Genomic DNA, 17044 nt, shown 5'->3' with positions numbered 1-17044 from the left:
AATAAAATTTGATTTGATTTGATTTGATTTGATCTTTCTCTCTCAGTCTCCCTTTCGTTCTCTCTTTCCCCCGCTCTCTCTCTAACACACAGAGACACACACAGACACACACACACACGCACACAGACAGACAGACACACACACTCACTCACACACACACACACACACACACACACACACACACACAACACGCGCGCGCGCGCGCGCAAAGAACACAACCCAGAACATTTTTGATAAAATATACATTTTATTCAACCAGAAAGAATACAAATCACCATTTCACAAGTCACTGTAAAGCCTATACAGCACAACGGATTTAAACCTAAAAACTCTTTGAAGCAGAACAGTTACCACAGGCCACGGCGGTAACCCCCGAAGCGACCACCGGCGTAACCTCCGACACGACCGACACCGTAACCTCCGAAACGACCGGCACCGTAATCTCCGAAACCTCCACTGACGTAACGGTCAGCAACAACGCGGTCAACTGTGTCCACGGCAGCGCTAGCAGCAGACTGTTGGTTGACGTAGACGAAGCGACGCACGGTCTTGGAGTAGGGGTAGGTGGCCCCCTTGAAGACGATGCAGTCGTGGTACCCGCTGTAGCCGTCCAGGTAGCACCCCTCACGCATGGCGTACACCTGTAGAGTCGGAGAAGGGACGATGCTTTAGTTAAGTGATATTTCAGGACCCTATTTTTCAAACAAGTACTACAGTCGATCCTGTCCTTGCGACCACCTCGTCGTAATGATCACCTGTCCAAAACGACCGCACCAAAGGATCCTGACTTTTTTTTTCTTTTTGCATTTAATTTACCTTTTTATAACAACCTTCTGTCTTCATTGCGACCTCTCTAGGCCAGTCACCAGCGAATGTGTGTCATCACGCGCGGACAAGAAGCCTATGGGAAAGTTTGCCTCAATAAGAGCAGCATCGAGTATGCACTCTTTCACAACCCGAACAAACCCGACAGAGTTATCGTTCTGGAATTCGTTTGGTTAGGTACCGGTAGATAAATCTGTGATCTAGCAAATGCAAAGCTCCTTTCACACCTGTCACGGGCGAAAAAGTAGGGGACAGCGCGTGAAGACAAACAGAAGAGAGTTTGCAATCTGCAAAGAATACCCAAAACAACCCAAACATAGCGTTTAAAATTTGAATCAATTGAACGTTCAAACACATGTTTTAACATGGACGTTTGTATCGTATCCTTGATGAACGGCCGTCTCTTTAACGGGCGATTTAATAACGATTTTTCGACAAATCTTAGATCCTTCGTTGATAACATTCTGTTTAAATTCAATGTTTTGCTTCCTTACATCTGGAACAACTGAGTTAATTGCTGCTTCTACCAGTTGTCACAGTATAACACGTTTTTTATGCCTTAAAATAGAAAACAAACAAACAAACAAACAGCAAGAACAATACCACGTGTCGTCACCTATCAAAGTAGGGCAAAACTCCAAAACTCGTGCTTTAAAAAATCGTGGACAGCGCGCTAAAGTCTGCAACAATACCCAGTGTTGAAACTGCTGCTGTCATTGTGTCGGTGTCGCTGTGTGCTGCACGTGGAAGTTATGTTCCACTGACCCCGATCATACCGAGTGTTAACCAGCAGGTAAAGTCAATGATTTTTATTTTTTTTAAAGGAAACACTGGCCACCACGCTTTCACCCCCCCCCCCCCCCGTTTGTATGGGTGTGTGTTAGTGTGTAAGTGGGCGTCGTTGTGTTTCTGACTGTCATGTGCATGTGTGTATATGTGTGTTTGTATGTCTGTCTGCTTGTCTGTCTGTCTGTCTGTGTAAATGGGCGACGCCATGTGTGTGTGTGTGTGTGTGTGTGTGTTTGTGTGTGTGTGTGTGTGTGTGTGTGTCTGTCTGTCTGTCTGTCTTTCTGTCTGTCTGTCTGTCTGTCCGTGTGTTTGTGGGTGTGCGTGTGTGCGTGCGTACGCGCATGCCTTTATGTGTGTACCCAAACCTAGCCTTCAATTCAAATTAATTGGACGGAACATTACTTTATGGTCGTTTACAAAGTCTATGAAACAAAACATTCTTGCTAGGCAGTTTTACTAACCAAAACTAAACAACACCCCCACCCCACCACACACAGGATACACGTGTGCATTGGGTTACCAAGCAGACTTGATCTGTTCCTGGGAAAAGGTTACTGTTATGCTGAATTTTCAGTCTTTTTGAACATACGCTTCCTGGGAGTATTTTGGTCGAGATGACATTTCTAAATTTAGCTTGGGTCGTCCTTGCGTGCTTCATGGTTTGCTGTGATATCGCAGAGCCGTTGGAACGGGTCACCCGATTTATTTAATTTTAGTCAAGCAACCACACAATTAAAAAGTGTGGTTTATGCGCCAGGATATAGGAAAATGCTGTAAGAGGAGGTCTCATACTTTATTTGAATGGTTCATATTTAGATTTTAAAGTAATATGAGATACGTTGCCTTCACGTATAAAAACTGTTTTATACGTGATCACGCCCGTATCAGAAGCACGCACAGCGATCGACAGTGGGAGTACCCGCAGTGATAGGGGTGTAGTATGCAGGTAACTATAGACTATGGTGGTATCTAACGCTCAGAAGTTGTCAAAAAGAAGGTCACAGTGTTCACGTATTATCGAGACACCGACACATTTGCACTAACATCCATTCTAGGGGAGCTTTTCCATTATTTTTTTCTACCGTAGGGATTGAATTCATTCCACTGAAAGATTTAACTACAAAATACATTAATTTTGAACGAGCGGTATTTTGCTTTCTGTGTCTGCTTTTCGAAGTGAATCGAGGCGAGCACACTCAATAGGCCCACAGAAGGATACGCAACGTAAGTCTCAGCGCCTTGTCGTTCGTGGGGTCATCTGCTCTTGACACATCGGCGACTACGATGTATACAACCCAGAATTATGAAATATGGACTGAAGCGTGAAGGAAAGATTCCAGAAAATATTGAGCATCCTTACACCCTTCTCGGATGGTTGGACTTGATAAAATCTGACATACGTTGCGCTGACGTATGGAAGGGTTTGCTACGTGAACACGTACCTAATCACCACACGCAGCGCGACCCGCATGTGAGAAAGGTGTCCTGGTAGGTGACGTAGCTGTCCGAAGCGGTTGCACCCTTATTTTTCTGTCCGAAGGGAGACCCCACGCGACGTAAGTTTCTGCACAAAATCACCTGTAATTCCTCACAAATGACATATCATCACAAAACTACCGTTTGTACTTTGGCTTAAGGTGTCATAGCATCATATCATCGATTTGTTTTATTGCTTCAATGTGTTTGTGAACGTTGGCCTTCAAGTATTTACACATTTCAAGCGCATTATGTGCAAATTTTGACTTTCCGCAGTTACTAGGGAAATTCAAGCACATGAGAAAGGCTACACGCGATTGTAATGTGATCTTTGGTCATTTCTTGACATCTGGGTAAGATGATATGATTTAAAGTGGTGCAGGAGCGTCATATTTCATGAATCTGTGAAGACATTCAAAGATTTGTCGGTTGCGCATCTCCGAAGTCTCTCTGTTTTTCTGGTTGCACATCCCCGAAGCAATCGGTTGCACACCGCCGAAGATATTTCGGTGTTTCGATGCCTATGTATAGCATGCTTGATCTGGGGGTGCCCATATGGTTTGCCACTCCTGGTCGTTAACTGTAGGTAATATCTTATATGGCTAAGAGCAAAAAGTCGTTTATTAGGCTTGACCAAACACGATTCTGAAGGAAAGAGTGTTAGTGTGTTTAGAAATGACACTTTGTTCATAATCATTACTGTATAATTCTATTTTTAAAAATCGGGGAAAAATCGCGTCAGCGTTTTTTCCTTCAGGATTCTATTTCAAGAGGTGAAATAGACCAACTTTTGCTCTTAGGTGCATAGCAAATTATAGCGGTTGGCTGTCCAGACGGCAAAACGATCTGGGCAGGCTCAGGTAAATTGACGTTTTGCTAACAATAAGTTATGAAGCTAAATCTGTTAAAAGAAAACCCCACAAGCCCGTTATCCTTAAAAATCCTGTTTGGTCAAGCCGCAAAACACACTTTTTCCTCTAAGACGAATAACAAATTGTCCACGGTTAACCGTGGCAAGAGTTTTGTTGCATTTTGTGGTTGTATGACAATTGCTCATAGGACAAATGCTCACACGGACAAACTGCACACACACACACACACACACGCACGCGCACACACAACATTGCACTGAATTCATGTACATGCCTTGTCAGATGCGAAAATGTCACTTTGGAGCATGAAAATCACACACAAAAATATTAAAAAATCCTCCGGGCGGCCCCAAAAATTGGGACGGGCGCTGACGATCAACATCATTAATTTTATTTAGCATAATGTAGGCAAAACAGAAAGAAAATGCTTCGGCGGTGCGCAAACGAAACAAAGCTAAAACTTCGGAGATGGGCAACCAGCCACTTCGGAGATGCGCAACCAGCCACTTCGGAGATGCGCAACCGACAAATCTTTGAATGTCTTCACAGATTCATGAAATATGACGCTCCTGCACCACTTTAAATCATATCATCTGACCCAGATGTCAAGAAATGACCATAGATCACATTACAATCGCGTGTAGCCTTTCTCATGTGCTTGAATTTCCCTAGTAACTGCGGAAAGTCAAAATTTGCACATAATGCGCTTGAAATGTGTAAATACTTGAAGGCCAACGTTCACAAACACATTGAAGCAATAAAACAAATCGATGATATGATGCTATGACACCTTAGGCCAAAGTACAAACGGTAGTTTTGTGATGATATGTCATTTGTGAGGAATTACAGGTGATTTTGTGCAGAAACTTACGTCGCGTGTCTCCCTTCGGACAGAAAAATAAGGGTGCAACCGCTTCGGACAGATTTGCCTAGTGCAACCACGGTATACGGTGTGTGATAGGGACGCAGTTTCTAAACCTCCCTAATACAACTACATTTACCTGGTAGGGGAAGTCACGCATGACGCCGACGTATCCCACAGTGGAGTCTCTCTCCACGTTGCCGAAGAGCCCGGAAGAGGTCGAGGTTTGTCTGACGCCGCTGAGAAGAACGACCTCGTTGTTGTTGTCGTTGTCGAACATGTCGGAGCTGGAGACGGCCTTGATCTGCTGGAGGCTGAGTCTGTGGAAGTCCGTCAGGCAGTCGTCGAAGGAGCCACGTCTGCGAAAAGATAAGTACAGTGTTGAATAAATACAAAAGTGAAAGTCCATTCGTTTTCGTTTGCATGTATGTTGTAGCCGTTGAGCGTATGTAATCCGCGCTTAAAGCCAGCCTTCGCCTCCCGTATACCATCTGTTTTTGATCACTGAGCTCCCCGAATTTTTACATACAGTACAAACATACACTCTTCAAAAAAGTTAAGGATCACTTTTTTACAAGCACGCCACACAAAACAGACAAGACCGAATTCTTTCATTCAGTTAAAAAAATTATATAATTGAACAACCAAGGAGTAATGACAAACAAAGCAAAGATCGAACGCGGCAGCGACAATTTAGCTAGAGTGTGTCAAAGTGACAACCCTCGAAAATGGAATTCACAACAATGTGAATCAGTGTCAATATCGCGTGTGCCAGGCATTCAACACATCGTTGGCGCATGGAGTGGATCAGGTTGCATATGAATGCTCTGGGAACTCCATTCCACTCCTGCTGGAGCCATTGCAGCAGTTGACCCAGATTGGCAGGAGGAGGGTGATGTTGCTGTACCCGACGACAAAGCTCGTCCAACATGTGCTCTATGGGGTTCAGGTCCGGGCTGTTGGCTGGCCACAGCATCCTGTTGACCCTGGCCTGCTGGATGAAGGTGTTTACAGCTGCAGAGCGATGGGGATGTGCGTTGTCGGCATCCTGAAGAATCGCACGAGGGCCGATCGCTTGGAGGGCTGGACGACCAGGGGTTGCAGGATCTCATTCTGGTCAGTAGCGGACACCGGTCAAGTTGTCCACTACATGGTACAGAGGTGTCATTAGACGTGTGCTGATCCCTCCCCAGACCATCACAGAGCCTCCGCCAAAACGCTGTCGTTCCAGAACAGCGCCTTCTGCGAAGCGCTCTCCGCGACGCCTCCACACTCGGATGCGACCATCAGCAGGTTCCAAGCAAAAGCGGGACTCATGATCTGTAAACAACACCTGAGCCCACTGCTGACGTTGCCACCTCACATGTTGAGTGCACCAGGCTCGGCGAGCTGCTCGGTGATAAGCAGTCAGGGTTGACCCGGTTGTTCCTCGGACTGGACGCGTGTTACAGTATTACCTGGCAAACCAGTAGCCTACTATCTGGATAGCAGTGAACAAGTAAGGACTTCTCCCTGAACGAAACTTCTTTTGCCTTTGCGAGCAGTTTTAAAGCGTCCCGTACACAGGTCTAACATTGTAGCCGTCGCGAGATGCTCAAGCAATGATGCTATGAAAAAAATTAAAAAGTAAAAAAAAAAGTTATGAGCGAAGCTCTCACGGCGAAAACACACGCGCGCACCGCCCCTGTACTGTCTTTCACCCACACTGACACAGTTGTTAAGTTCAATATCGCTATCCGGCTTTTCTTTTCGGGTTGACTCACTCTCTCTCCACCCCCTCCATCTCTCTCTCTCTTTCTTTCTCTCTCTCTCTTCCTCTCTCTTTATCTCTCTCTCTCTCTATCTCTTTCTCTCTCTTTTTCTCTCTCTCTTTATATCTCTCTCTCTTCCTCCCTCTTTCTCTCTCTCTGTCTCTCGCTCGCTCTGTCTCGCTCGCTCTCTCTCTCTCTCTCTCTTTATCTCTCTCTCTCTCTTTATATCTCTCTCTCTTCCTCCCTCTTTCTCTCTCTATGTCTCGCTCGCTCTGTCTCTCGCTCTGTCTCTCTCTCGCTCTCTCTCTCTCTCTCTCTCTCTCTCTCTCTCTCTCTCTCTCTCTCTCTCTCTCTCTCTCTCTCTCTCTTATGTGAGCGTGCGTGTCAACTGCAGACATCATGTTTATTTGAAGAAAATGCCGCAATTTCCTGCTGCTTCAAAGCTCAGACACTCATGACAAAAGCACTAAAAGTCTCTCACTTTTAAACTGTCTGTTTAAAATCGGTTTTTTAACAGAAACAAAAAATCCACATTGATACAAGAATGGAAAATGGTGAAAAATCTAAGTCAAGCGGATAGGAAACCGGTGATAAATTATGTAAACTATGTAATACGACTGTAATGCAGTTTGATGTCAAGTACATCTAACACAAATTAAGTAAACATTTACTGCAAGGACATCTGATACCTGGCAAATGCTTGTCACTTGTGTATGTAATACGACAATGGCCAGTAGAAGAAAAATCAACCGGACAGAATTAACAGAACGAAACTAACGAAAAAACGACTATGTAACACGGTCTTTAGTATTGAGCAGGATGCTATAAGTCGGTCAAGGTTATGAGTCAGAGCCACCGTCCTTTCTCCGGGCTCGCCAGTTATTATTGCGCTTTCAAGTTTCTCTTTGTGGGATGCTTCTCTCTCTCTCTCTCTCTCTCTCTCTCTCTCTCTCTCTCTCTCTCTCTCTCTTTATCTGTACTCGTCCTCTTTGTCCACCGCAAGTCCTCTTTCGCCACAAAACGCTACAAGCAGGGCACAGATGAAAAATAGCGACACGTGCATTTTGCAGCCGAACTTCATGACGCGCGCGTAAAAGGGGAATCCCCGGGAGTTCCCATTGCTTGAGAAAATTATATAAAAATGAAAATGTAACGAAACGCGAAAATGTGGCAGTTTGTCAGTAGGCTTGATATTTATCACTCGTAGCATAGGAGTATTTGAAGTGTCTTCCACAAGCAGCGAAAGTGCAGAAATGGCTATTTTGACCCATTTGACTAGATACTACTGGCCAACCAGACAGGTAGGGGAAAGGCTCCTAATATGGACCGGCTCCTAATATGGACCACCTCCTGTTCTGACAAACTAACGGCGCTAGAGCACTCAAAACAAATTCATTTGCTTTATTCACCCTCTCTGGATAAGTTGTACATGTCAAAACAGTTGCAGAAACATAAACCTCAAAACCGTTAGGCTTTTTCTCTTTTTATATTTAGTCAAGTTTTGACTAAATATTTTAACATCGAGGGGGAATCGAAACGAGGGTCGTGGTGTATGTGCGTGTGTGTGTGTGTGCGTGTGTGCGTGTGTGCGTGTGTGTGTGTGTGTAGAGCGATTCAGACTAAACTACTGGACCGATCTTTATGAAATTTGACATGAGAGTTCCTGGGTATGAAATCCCCATACGTTTTTTTCATTTTTTTGATAAATGTCTTTGATGACGTCATATCCGGCTTTTCGTGAAAGTTGAGGCGGCACTGTCACGCCCTCATTTTTCAACCAAATTGGTTGAAATTTTGGTCAAGTAATCTTCGACGAAGCCCGGGGTTCGGTATTGCATTTCAGCTTGGTGGCTTAAAAATTAATTAATGACTTTGGTCATTAAAAATCGGAAAATTGTAAAAAAAATAAAAATTTATAAAACGATCCAAATTTACGTTTATCTTATTCTCCATCATTTGCTGATTCCAAAAACATATAAATATGTTATATTCGGATTAAAAACAAGCTCTGAAAATTAAATATATAAAAATTATTATCAAAATTAAATTGTCCAAATCAATTTAAAAACACTTTCATCTTATTCCTTGTCGGTTCCTGATTCCAAAAACATATAGATATGATATGTTTGGATTAAAAACACGCTCAGAAAGTTAAAACAAAGAGAGGTACAGAAAAGCGTGCTATCCTTCTTAGCGCAACTACTACCCCGCTCTTCTTGTCAATTTCACTGCCTTTGCCATGAGCGGTGGACTGACGATGCTACGAGTATACGGTCTTGCTGAAAAATGGCAGCTACTTGACTAAATATTGTATTTTCGCCTTACGCGACTTGTTTTCACTTTTGGCAGCGTTCACTCTAAATTTGCCGCCTAAAACGGACTCGTTTCTGTCCACAGCCAAAGCTTTCATAACACAAAAATGGCTATATATGACAGCTAAGACAGTATTTGTTACATTTTAACAGTGTGTACCCCGAGTTTCTACTGCAAACAGAAAATAATAGCAAAACCTCAAAGTATGTGTGAGTCCCCTAATATGGACCACCTTCAACAAATCGAAGAAAATAAAAACTAAAGGCAATTTCAATTAATTAATTAAGAAGCTTGCTGAAAATAACCTATAACTAGCCCTCGAGATTTAAAAAAAATATAACAAATAGTCATTTTTTTTGTGGAAGTTGATAATTTCACTTATTTTCACTCTGTTTTTGATAAGCTTCTTCAGTTTCCTGGTGTGCTTCAAATAATGCTCCCATCAACCCGAAACAGCTAAATCTAAAGCATATTTGAATTAGTCTGACTTGCACACTAAGTTGTATCATATTATTTTGAAGTATAGGGGGCTTTTTACAGTGATTCGTGAAGGCCGCTTCACTGGTCCATATTGGGCGCCCAGGCTCCTAATATGGACCATTTGTAATTTTTTCTGTATTTAATTTTTGCTGAAGGTCTATCAAAGCTATTTCACTCTAATTAGGCCTAACGGTTAAACTAAGAGAGAAGGACTACCAACCACAAAATGAAACTTCTTCGCAAGAAAACAAGCTAGTTATCAGCAATAAACAAAAAGTGGTCCATATTAGGGGCCCTTCCCCTACTGTAACACGCCTTGCACGCAAGCCAAAGTTGTGTAAGCGGTTTCGGATCGTCTGACCACTAACAACAGTGTTGGTGGTAGCTTGTAGGCGTTGCCTAATGTTGTTTTCCGTAGCCATTCTTTGTTGCATGGCCTGCCTCTGAATGAAACGATCCTCTCTTTGTGTGGTGACTCTGGGCCGACCAGAACGTTGTCGCTCCTGCACTCTTCCAGTTGCGTGGAATCTCTGTTTTAGTCTGATGATGACAGAGGGAACCACTGCAAAGGACTGGCGAGGACTGGGTGGCCGAGTGGTAACGCACTTGCGCTCGGAAGCGAGAGGTTGCGAGTTCGACCCTGGGTCAGGGCGTTAGCAATTTTCTCCCCCCTTTCCTAACCTAGGTGGTGGGTTCAAGTGCTAGTCTTTCGGACGAGACGAAAAACCGAGGTCCCTTCGTGTACACTACATTGGGGTGTGCACGTTAAAGATCCCACGATTGACAAAAGGGTCTTTCCTGGCAAAATTGTATAGGCATAGATAAAAATGTCCACCAAAATACCCGTGTGACTTGGAATAATAGGCCGTGAAAAGTAGGATATGCGCCGAAATGGCTGCGATCTGCTGGTCGATGTGAATGCGCGGTGTAAAAAATTCCATCTCACACGGCATCAATAGATCCCTGCGCCTTGAGTCCGAGTCTGGAGATACGCGCGCGATATAAGACTTCATATAACATAACCTCCGGACCACTTGCCTGGCAGCAACACCGTCTTGTAGCCATCCTATTGCCCTTCCTCTATCCAAATCGCTCAGTTTTCTTCGTGGGGGCATGTTGCTACTGTGCATAATTGTGTCAGCGTGTCAACCTTTAAACACAAGCTGGTGAGCGATGTTCATAGCCAGGACCCTGTTGTAGCACGTGCATCACAACCTTTTGCCCTGGCATGCGTTCCGCAAATTTCATGGGGCTATAAAAAAACACCCTTTTTCTTCCAAAATGCAGAAGCTTTTGAGAAGTCCCACAAAGGGAAATAACTCTGCCTGCCAAACAAAATTCTAGGTCAAGACTCATTGTTCATTTGTTATTTCAAACACATTAATCTTTTAATTATTATGTCGATGTTTAATTTTTTGGCAATGTTTTATAATTAGATCCGTTTTTTCAACCGATCCTTAACTTTATTTGAAGAGTGTACTTCCATTTGAACGCTTACCACTCGGGAACATCTTGGCTGCTTTCCGTTGAGAATGAGACATTTTCAAAGAATTTATTTCGTGCAGTTAGAAATTGATATACTATAAAGGGAATCGGAAGCTGGGTTTTTGGCGCTCGACCTAACTTTTAAAATCTAAATAATAAATTGACAGCATGTGATACAAACATTCTTAAATCACGAAAGAATTCTGTTTTCATCAAGACAAGATCAGTACAATTCGAAGTTTGAAAACAGGGAGCCTGGATGCAGGTCATGCCAGTTGAATAGTAAGTGTAAAGATGCAGCTCTTTTGACTTGATGGCGGGGAAGTAAGCTACCGAAAACCATGCAACTTTCTCTTTTTGGGGGAATGCCAGTCGACTGAGATTTTCAAACATTTGATATTGTTTGTTGCTGTGCCTGTGTAGAACGAGTATTGTGCTTAAAAACGTACTGCAGCGACAGTGCTAAAAAGATATCTCATGAGCTGCATCTTACCATTGCTCAAGCAGACGAATTTTCTGCATATCGTTTGTTTCTTGGAAGTCAACAGCCGCCGCTCAGTTCGTGTCACTCGCAGTCGTTTGTTGTATTTTAGATTCAGAGGTAGACAATAACGTACTATTGCAGATACAGAGTCGCATTGAAACAACAAACTGACGACTAAATTCATCACATCTGTAAAAAAGGAAAGTGGGTCACACTGGGCCACGATGGCTGGGGGGGGTATACCACTAGAACTGGTGTGCTGTCGAATGCTATTGCGAGTGTGTTCCATAAGTTTAGATTTGCTTATTTCGTGAAAGATTCCATCGTTCTGTACACCTCATGTGAGGCGGAGTGGGGCTTTAAAAGAAGAAGAAGAAAACGAAGAAGAAGACTCTACCTGACGTAATTCCTGACGTATACATTGCCGTTTGTCCTGACGGCTCTCTGAGGAGTGAAAGAGTTGTAAAACCTGACGAAGGAAAACCTGTCACCATCCTCAGGTGCGGCTCTGAAGTAAGCTCCCCTGCGCAGGCCTCCCACAGTCACTGCTAACGGCATACCGTTCAGTCAGTGTTTTCATGTTGAGAAATACAACAGTTGATTAAACAATTCAGCACGTTAGTAACTGACCTAATCATAAACAAGTCGCGTGAAGCGATATAGAAACATTTAGTCAACCTGTTAATATAAAAGATGAGCACCAAAAACCAGTCTTCCCAGAGACTACATTCAGATAGTCTCGGCGAACCATACCCTAAAGACCGGCACCCAAAGACCGGCCACGCTCGTCTCCGCGAAGCCTGCGAACATAGTAGGCCTATTTTCTTTAATTCTGATCACATTTGTAAACTAAACATAACATATCTACTGTATATATTTTTGAATTTAGGCTAAGATGAGGAATACAATGCAATCCTTTTTTAATCTGTCAGTGAGAATTTGATTTTAATGACAACTTTGATGAGCAAACTAATTGCTTAATGTTTAAGCTTCTAAGCTGAAATCCAATCTCATAGTCCGGCCTTTGTCGAAGATTGCTTGACCAAAATTTCAGTTAATTTGGTTACAAAATGAGGGCGTGACAGTGCCGCCTTAACATTCACTAAAAGCCGGATATGACGTCATCAAATACATTTATCGAAAAAAATGAAGAAAACAAACGTCTTGGGATATCATACCCAGAAACTCTCATAATATAACAGTTTAATTAAGATCCGTCCAGTAGTTTTCACGGAATCGATCTATACACACACACACGCACATACATACTACATACGCACACCACCACCCTCATCTCGATTCCCCGTCTATGTTAAAACATTTAGTCAAAACTTGACTGAATGTAAAAAGAAAGAAACAAAAGCAAACAAAGAGGGGACGAAAAAGGAATAGAGAAAGAAAGACTGCATAAAAGGAAGCAAATAAACAAAAAGATCAAGAAAAGAAAACGCATATATTTGACAATTATTAATGATGGCGTAACTGTGTACTTGTAAGTTCTGTCAATTCTTTTTGTCCTTAGATGAAAGGATAAGTGGACTAAGGTGGGTGCTACAATCCAGTTAATCTCGACGACCATTCAAGTCGCGCCAGAAGTGGCAAAGTTATCGGTATGATAACGGCTGTGCTGTGGATGATGTTGGTATTCTTTTTACATTTAGTCAAGTTTTGACTAAATGTTTTAACATAGACGCGGAATCGAGAAGAGGGTCGTGGTGTGTGTATGTGTGTGTGTGTGTGTGTGTGTGTGTGTGTGTGTGTGTGTGTGTGTGAGTGTGCGTGCGTGCGTGTGTGTGTGTGCGTAAAGTGATTCCGAGAAAATTACTGGACCAATCTTCATGAAACTTCACACGAGAGTTTTGGGGTATGATACCCCAAGACTTTTTTCATTTTTTGAATAGATGTCTTTGATGACGTCAAATCCGGAGGCGGCACTGTCACACCCTCATTTTTCAACCAAATTGATTGGAATTTTGGTAAACCAATCTTCAACGAAGTCCGGTATTGCATTTCAGCTCGAAATCGTACAATTTAGTGGCCAGCCATGTGGCCATGTTGGGTTTGATGCGTGCATGCCTGGTTTTCTCCTGTAGATGGGTGTCGGCCAACATGCTCCGTCTTCATGGCAGCTCAAATTTTTTATCGAGGTTCTCTCCTCTAGATCCGCCGTGTTTCGCCTAGGGGCTTGCGCTGCCTAGTTGATAGGGTCACCTCGTAGAGGATGTGGTCATAGACCACGCACGGTCGGTCTTGGGATAGGGAAACGTTATGCTAGTCCGGAGGGATTACGCCACAATGGCCACCTCGCGAAGACCCAGGGTCCTAGACTAGGGAGGTCCAAGGGGGAGCACCGGAAGGGCTACCCCTCTACCCACACCTCCAACACAATCCCTTCCCCTGGTAGCTTCATCCCCAAGGAGGAAACAGAGCTACCTGCAACACCCCATACAATTTAGTAAATTAGTTTGCTCATTAAAGATGTCATTAAAATCGACTTTTCAGAAACGGATAAAAGAATGACTGCATTGTATTCCTCATCTTCTCTCATACATTCAACAATATATAGATATGTCATGTTTACTCTAAAATTGTGCTCATAATGACAGAAATTAAATTCAGTAAGTATCATACGGTCGCATGCTTCGCGGAGACGAGCGTGACCATTCTCGGTCTTCTGGTATTGTTAGCCGAGACTATCTAAATATAGTCTTGGCGATGACTGGTTTGAGGTGTTGATCTTTACATTTAGTCAAGTTTTGACTAAATGTTTTAACATAGAGGGGGAATCGAGACGAGGGTCGTGGTGTATGTGTGTGTGTGTGTGTGTGTGTGTGTGTGTGTGTGTGTGTGTGTGTGTGTGTCTGTCTGTGCGTGTGTGTGTGTAGAGCGATTCAGACCAAACTACTGGACCGATCTTTATGAAATTTGACATGAGAGTTCCTGGGAATGATATCCCCGGACATTTTTTTCTTTTTTTCGATAAATACTTTTGATGACGTCATATCCGGCTTTTTGTAAAAGTTGAGGCGGCACTGTCACACCCTCATTTTTCAATCAAATTGATTGAAATTTTGGTAAAGCAATCTTCGACAAAGGCCGGACTTCGGTATTGCATTTCAGCTTGGTGGCTTAAAAATTGATTAATGACTTTGGTCATTAAAAATCTGAAAATTGTAATAATTTTTTTTTTATATAAAACGATCCAAATTTACGTTCATCTTATTTTACATCATTTCCTGATTCCAAAAACATAAATATGTTATATTTGGATTAAAAACAAGCTCTGAAAATTAAAAATATAAACATTATGATCAAAATTAAATTTCCGAAATCGATTTAAAAACAATTTAATCTTATTCCTTGTCGGTTCCTGATTCCAAAAACATATAGATATGATATGTTTGGAGTAAAAACACGTTCAGAAAGTTAAAACGAAGAGAGGTACAGAAAAGCGTGCTGTGCAGCACAGCGAAACCACTACCGCGCTGAACAGGCTCGTCAGTTTCACTCCGTTATGCACAAGCGGCGGACTACGGTCATTGTGAAAAAATGCAGTGCGTTCAGTTTCATTCTGTGAGTTCCACAGCTTGACTAAATGTAGTAATTTCGCCTTACGCGACTTGTTTTGTTTGATATCGACTGACTAAATGTTTTATATCGCTTCACGCGACTTGTTTTTCTTTTGATTAAATATCCTATTGACTTGAACACACACACACACACACACACACACACACACACACACACACACACACACACACACATTATGAACAACTGTCACCTGGTGTGTCGTCGTAGCCGTAGTAACCGAGTGTGACTGGAGCCGCGTCACGGTAACGGTAACCGTGACCACGAACCCTGTAGGAAGCAGGGTTGAGGAGGCTGAGAGCAGAGCGGCGTTTGCGATCGGAGGAATCCTCTTGCTTGTCGTCGTCGGCGCCATATTGCTTCATGACCTGATCTGTGAAAGTTTAAAGAAGAAGAAAAAAAACCACTGGAGACTGGAGACCAAAGAAAAATCGTGCAAAAAATTATAGCTGCAGTGATTTTCTGTCTTACTTAATCACACGCATAGAATAGTCAATCCAAACCGGACATGAAAACTCTGGTGCCCTTGAAGCGTCATTGGAGTTATAGCGTCGCGTGTGGGGGCACCAACACGAGTTTGTTTCAAAAGTGAGTGCATGGTGCGCTTTATAGTTCAGTGGTAGTACTTTGTGGTAACTTTTATAACTATGCCATTGTGACAGGGGAGGCTACCGCTCCTTTCACAGCAGACTCAGCACCCGAGTTGTTGGCCTTTAAAAGTCAACACCGGTGTATTGTAGAATTCTGTTTGTGATAGGGTCTGGTGGTTTCCGATTGTCTGTATGTTCATGGAAACCTTCGGGTTTGCATAACAGTTTTTATAGGGCTAAGAAATTAGCCCTAACAATTTCAATCCTGTTTGATTGCACTTCGCTTCCCGAGGTGATCGTAGTGTTTCGGCACACGGTTACACCATAAATGTATCAATATCATTTAGACTGTGGCGGTCAGCCGTGGGTGACAGGAAGAACTGTTTCCAGGATTCCTGGTACTTTATAAGACAAAATAACACCGGCTTGTGTTATGCGGTGCTGTCGCTTTGTGTCGGAATAATTATGGCGAAAGGCCGAAATTGTTTCAAATGTCCGAAAATCAGCTTTGCTGTCATTTCAGCAGAATTGCCGAACTTTTTTATTTGGAAGGAAAATGACGAAACTGACTTTGAAAACTACCGTGTCGCAACTGTTTTGGTTATTTTGGCAACTGTCGGATATCGCAGATGAAAATAAACCCTAGCAACATATCTGAATTATGAAACAGTGCTTTCAGATGATGTGTCAGAATACAGAAAACAATAATAATCTCCTCGCTTATCAAAGTAAAGTAAAATGAACAAAACTAAAAACAACATTCATGTTATAAAAAGAAATCATCATTGGCCTACATACCAACGTCCAGAACAAAGCGCTCATCCACCTCCACGCTGACTGGCTCTGCGACCTCCTCTGCAACAGCAGCAGCCTCTTCCGTCTTCTGCTCCTCCGCCCACACCATCGCCAAGAACCCAACAGCAACCAGGCATGCCAACAGCTTCATCTTGAAACAGCTTGGCTTGAAGATCCTCCACAAAATCTGCTATGACTGCCGTTGAGTAGTCTCGGCTTGCTGTGACGAAGTTGTGCTGATGGGAAAATGTCTCCGGGTTTTTATACAGTTCGGGCAAGGTTGACTTTTCGGTGTTTCAGACCGTTTAGACACACACAAAAACTGCTCTTGTTTGCGTTTTGGCCTCATTGGTGCGAGGAGCTTAGCGGGTAAGAATGACATAAGGACAGGTGAAGACCTCGGCATTGTTCAAAAAGCCCCGCGAGAAATTGTCAGGTGGCCTACGGTTCGTCGACCCTCCTTCTCCTTCGCGTACCCTCTCCCTCCTTTCGGATGCTGCATGCACACGAATCCAACGGTGTCGAAAAGATATGGTATGGCCCTAGTTAGGTTCTTTCATCATTTTGGTGTAACAGCAATGTTTCATCCATTTCATATATAAGGTTCGTCATCAGTACGTTATACCATAATTATAGAACCGATCGATTAAACAAAAAGCTGGATACTGATGCTTTTGGCACATTATGTTTGGCCCAAAGAGTGTTCAGCACTAGGTTATACTGCTAATATATGG

General features: G+C 43.1%; 1 protein-coding gene across 2 annotated transcripts; it reads right to left on the bottom strand.

The window, feature by feature from the left end:
* Positions 1-227: 227 nt before the first annotated feature.
* Positions 228-16554, bottom strand: LOC138949153 (uncharacterized). 2 transcript variants are annotated; one of them, XM_070320916.1, is made up of 5 exons: positions 16314-16554; positions 15119-15298; positions 11735-11885; positions 4964-5183; positions 228-641 (listed from the first exon to the last, which is right to left on the bottom strand). In XM_070320916.1, exons 1-5 carry the CDS (start codon positions 16459-16461, stop codon positions 348-350), a joined length of 993 nt encoding a protein of 330 aa, XP_070177017.1. In that variant the 5' UTR covers positions 16462-16554; the 3' UTR covers positions 228-347. The 2 variants fall into 2 exon arrangements, with proteins under 2 accessions (XP_070177017.1, XP_070177018.1); XM_070320917.1 differs by having other exon boundaries at positions 11735-11882.
* Between the last annotated feature and the right edge of the window lie 490 nt (positions 16555-17044).

This window comes from Littorina saxatilis, linkage group LG15 (assembly GCF_037325665.1).
Source record: "Littorina saxatilis isolate snail1 linkage group LG15, US_GU_Lsax_2.0, whole genome shotgun sequence".
NCBI lineage: Eukaryota > Metazoa > Mollusca > Gastropoda > Littorinimorpha > Littorinidae > Littorina > Littorina saxatilis.
This window is presented reverse-complemented; position numbering and strand designations above follow the sequence as displayed.

Bases quoted from the DNA above. Each gene is read 5' to 3' on its own strand.
- LOC138949153 (XM_070320916.1), bottom strand. From the start codon at position 16,461: ATGAAGCTGTTGGCATGCCTGGTTGCTGTTGGGTTCTTGGCGATGGTG. The intron at 15,299-16,313 runs GTATGTAGGCCA...AAACTTTCACAG, and splicing joins GCGCTTTGTTCTGGACGTTG to ATCAGGTCATGAAGCAATAT. The intron at 5,184-11,734 runs GTAGAGTCTTCT...ATCTTTTCGCAG, and splicing joins TACGTCAGGAATTACGTCAG to ACGTGGCTCCTTCGACGACT.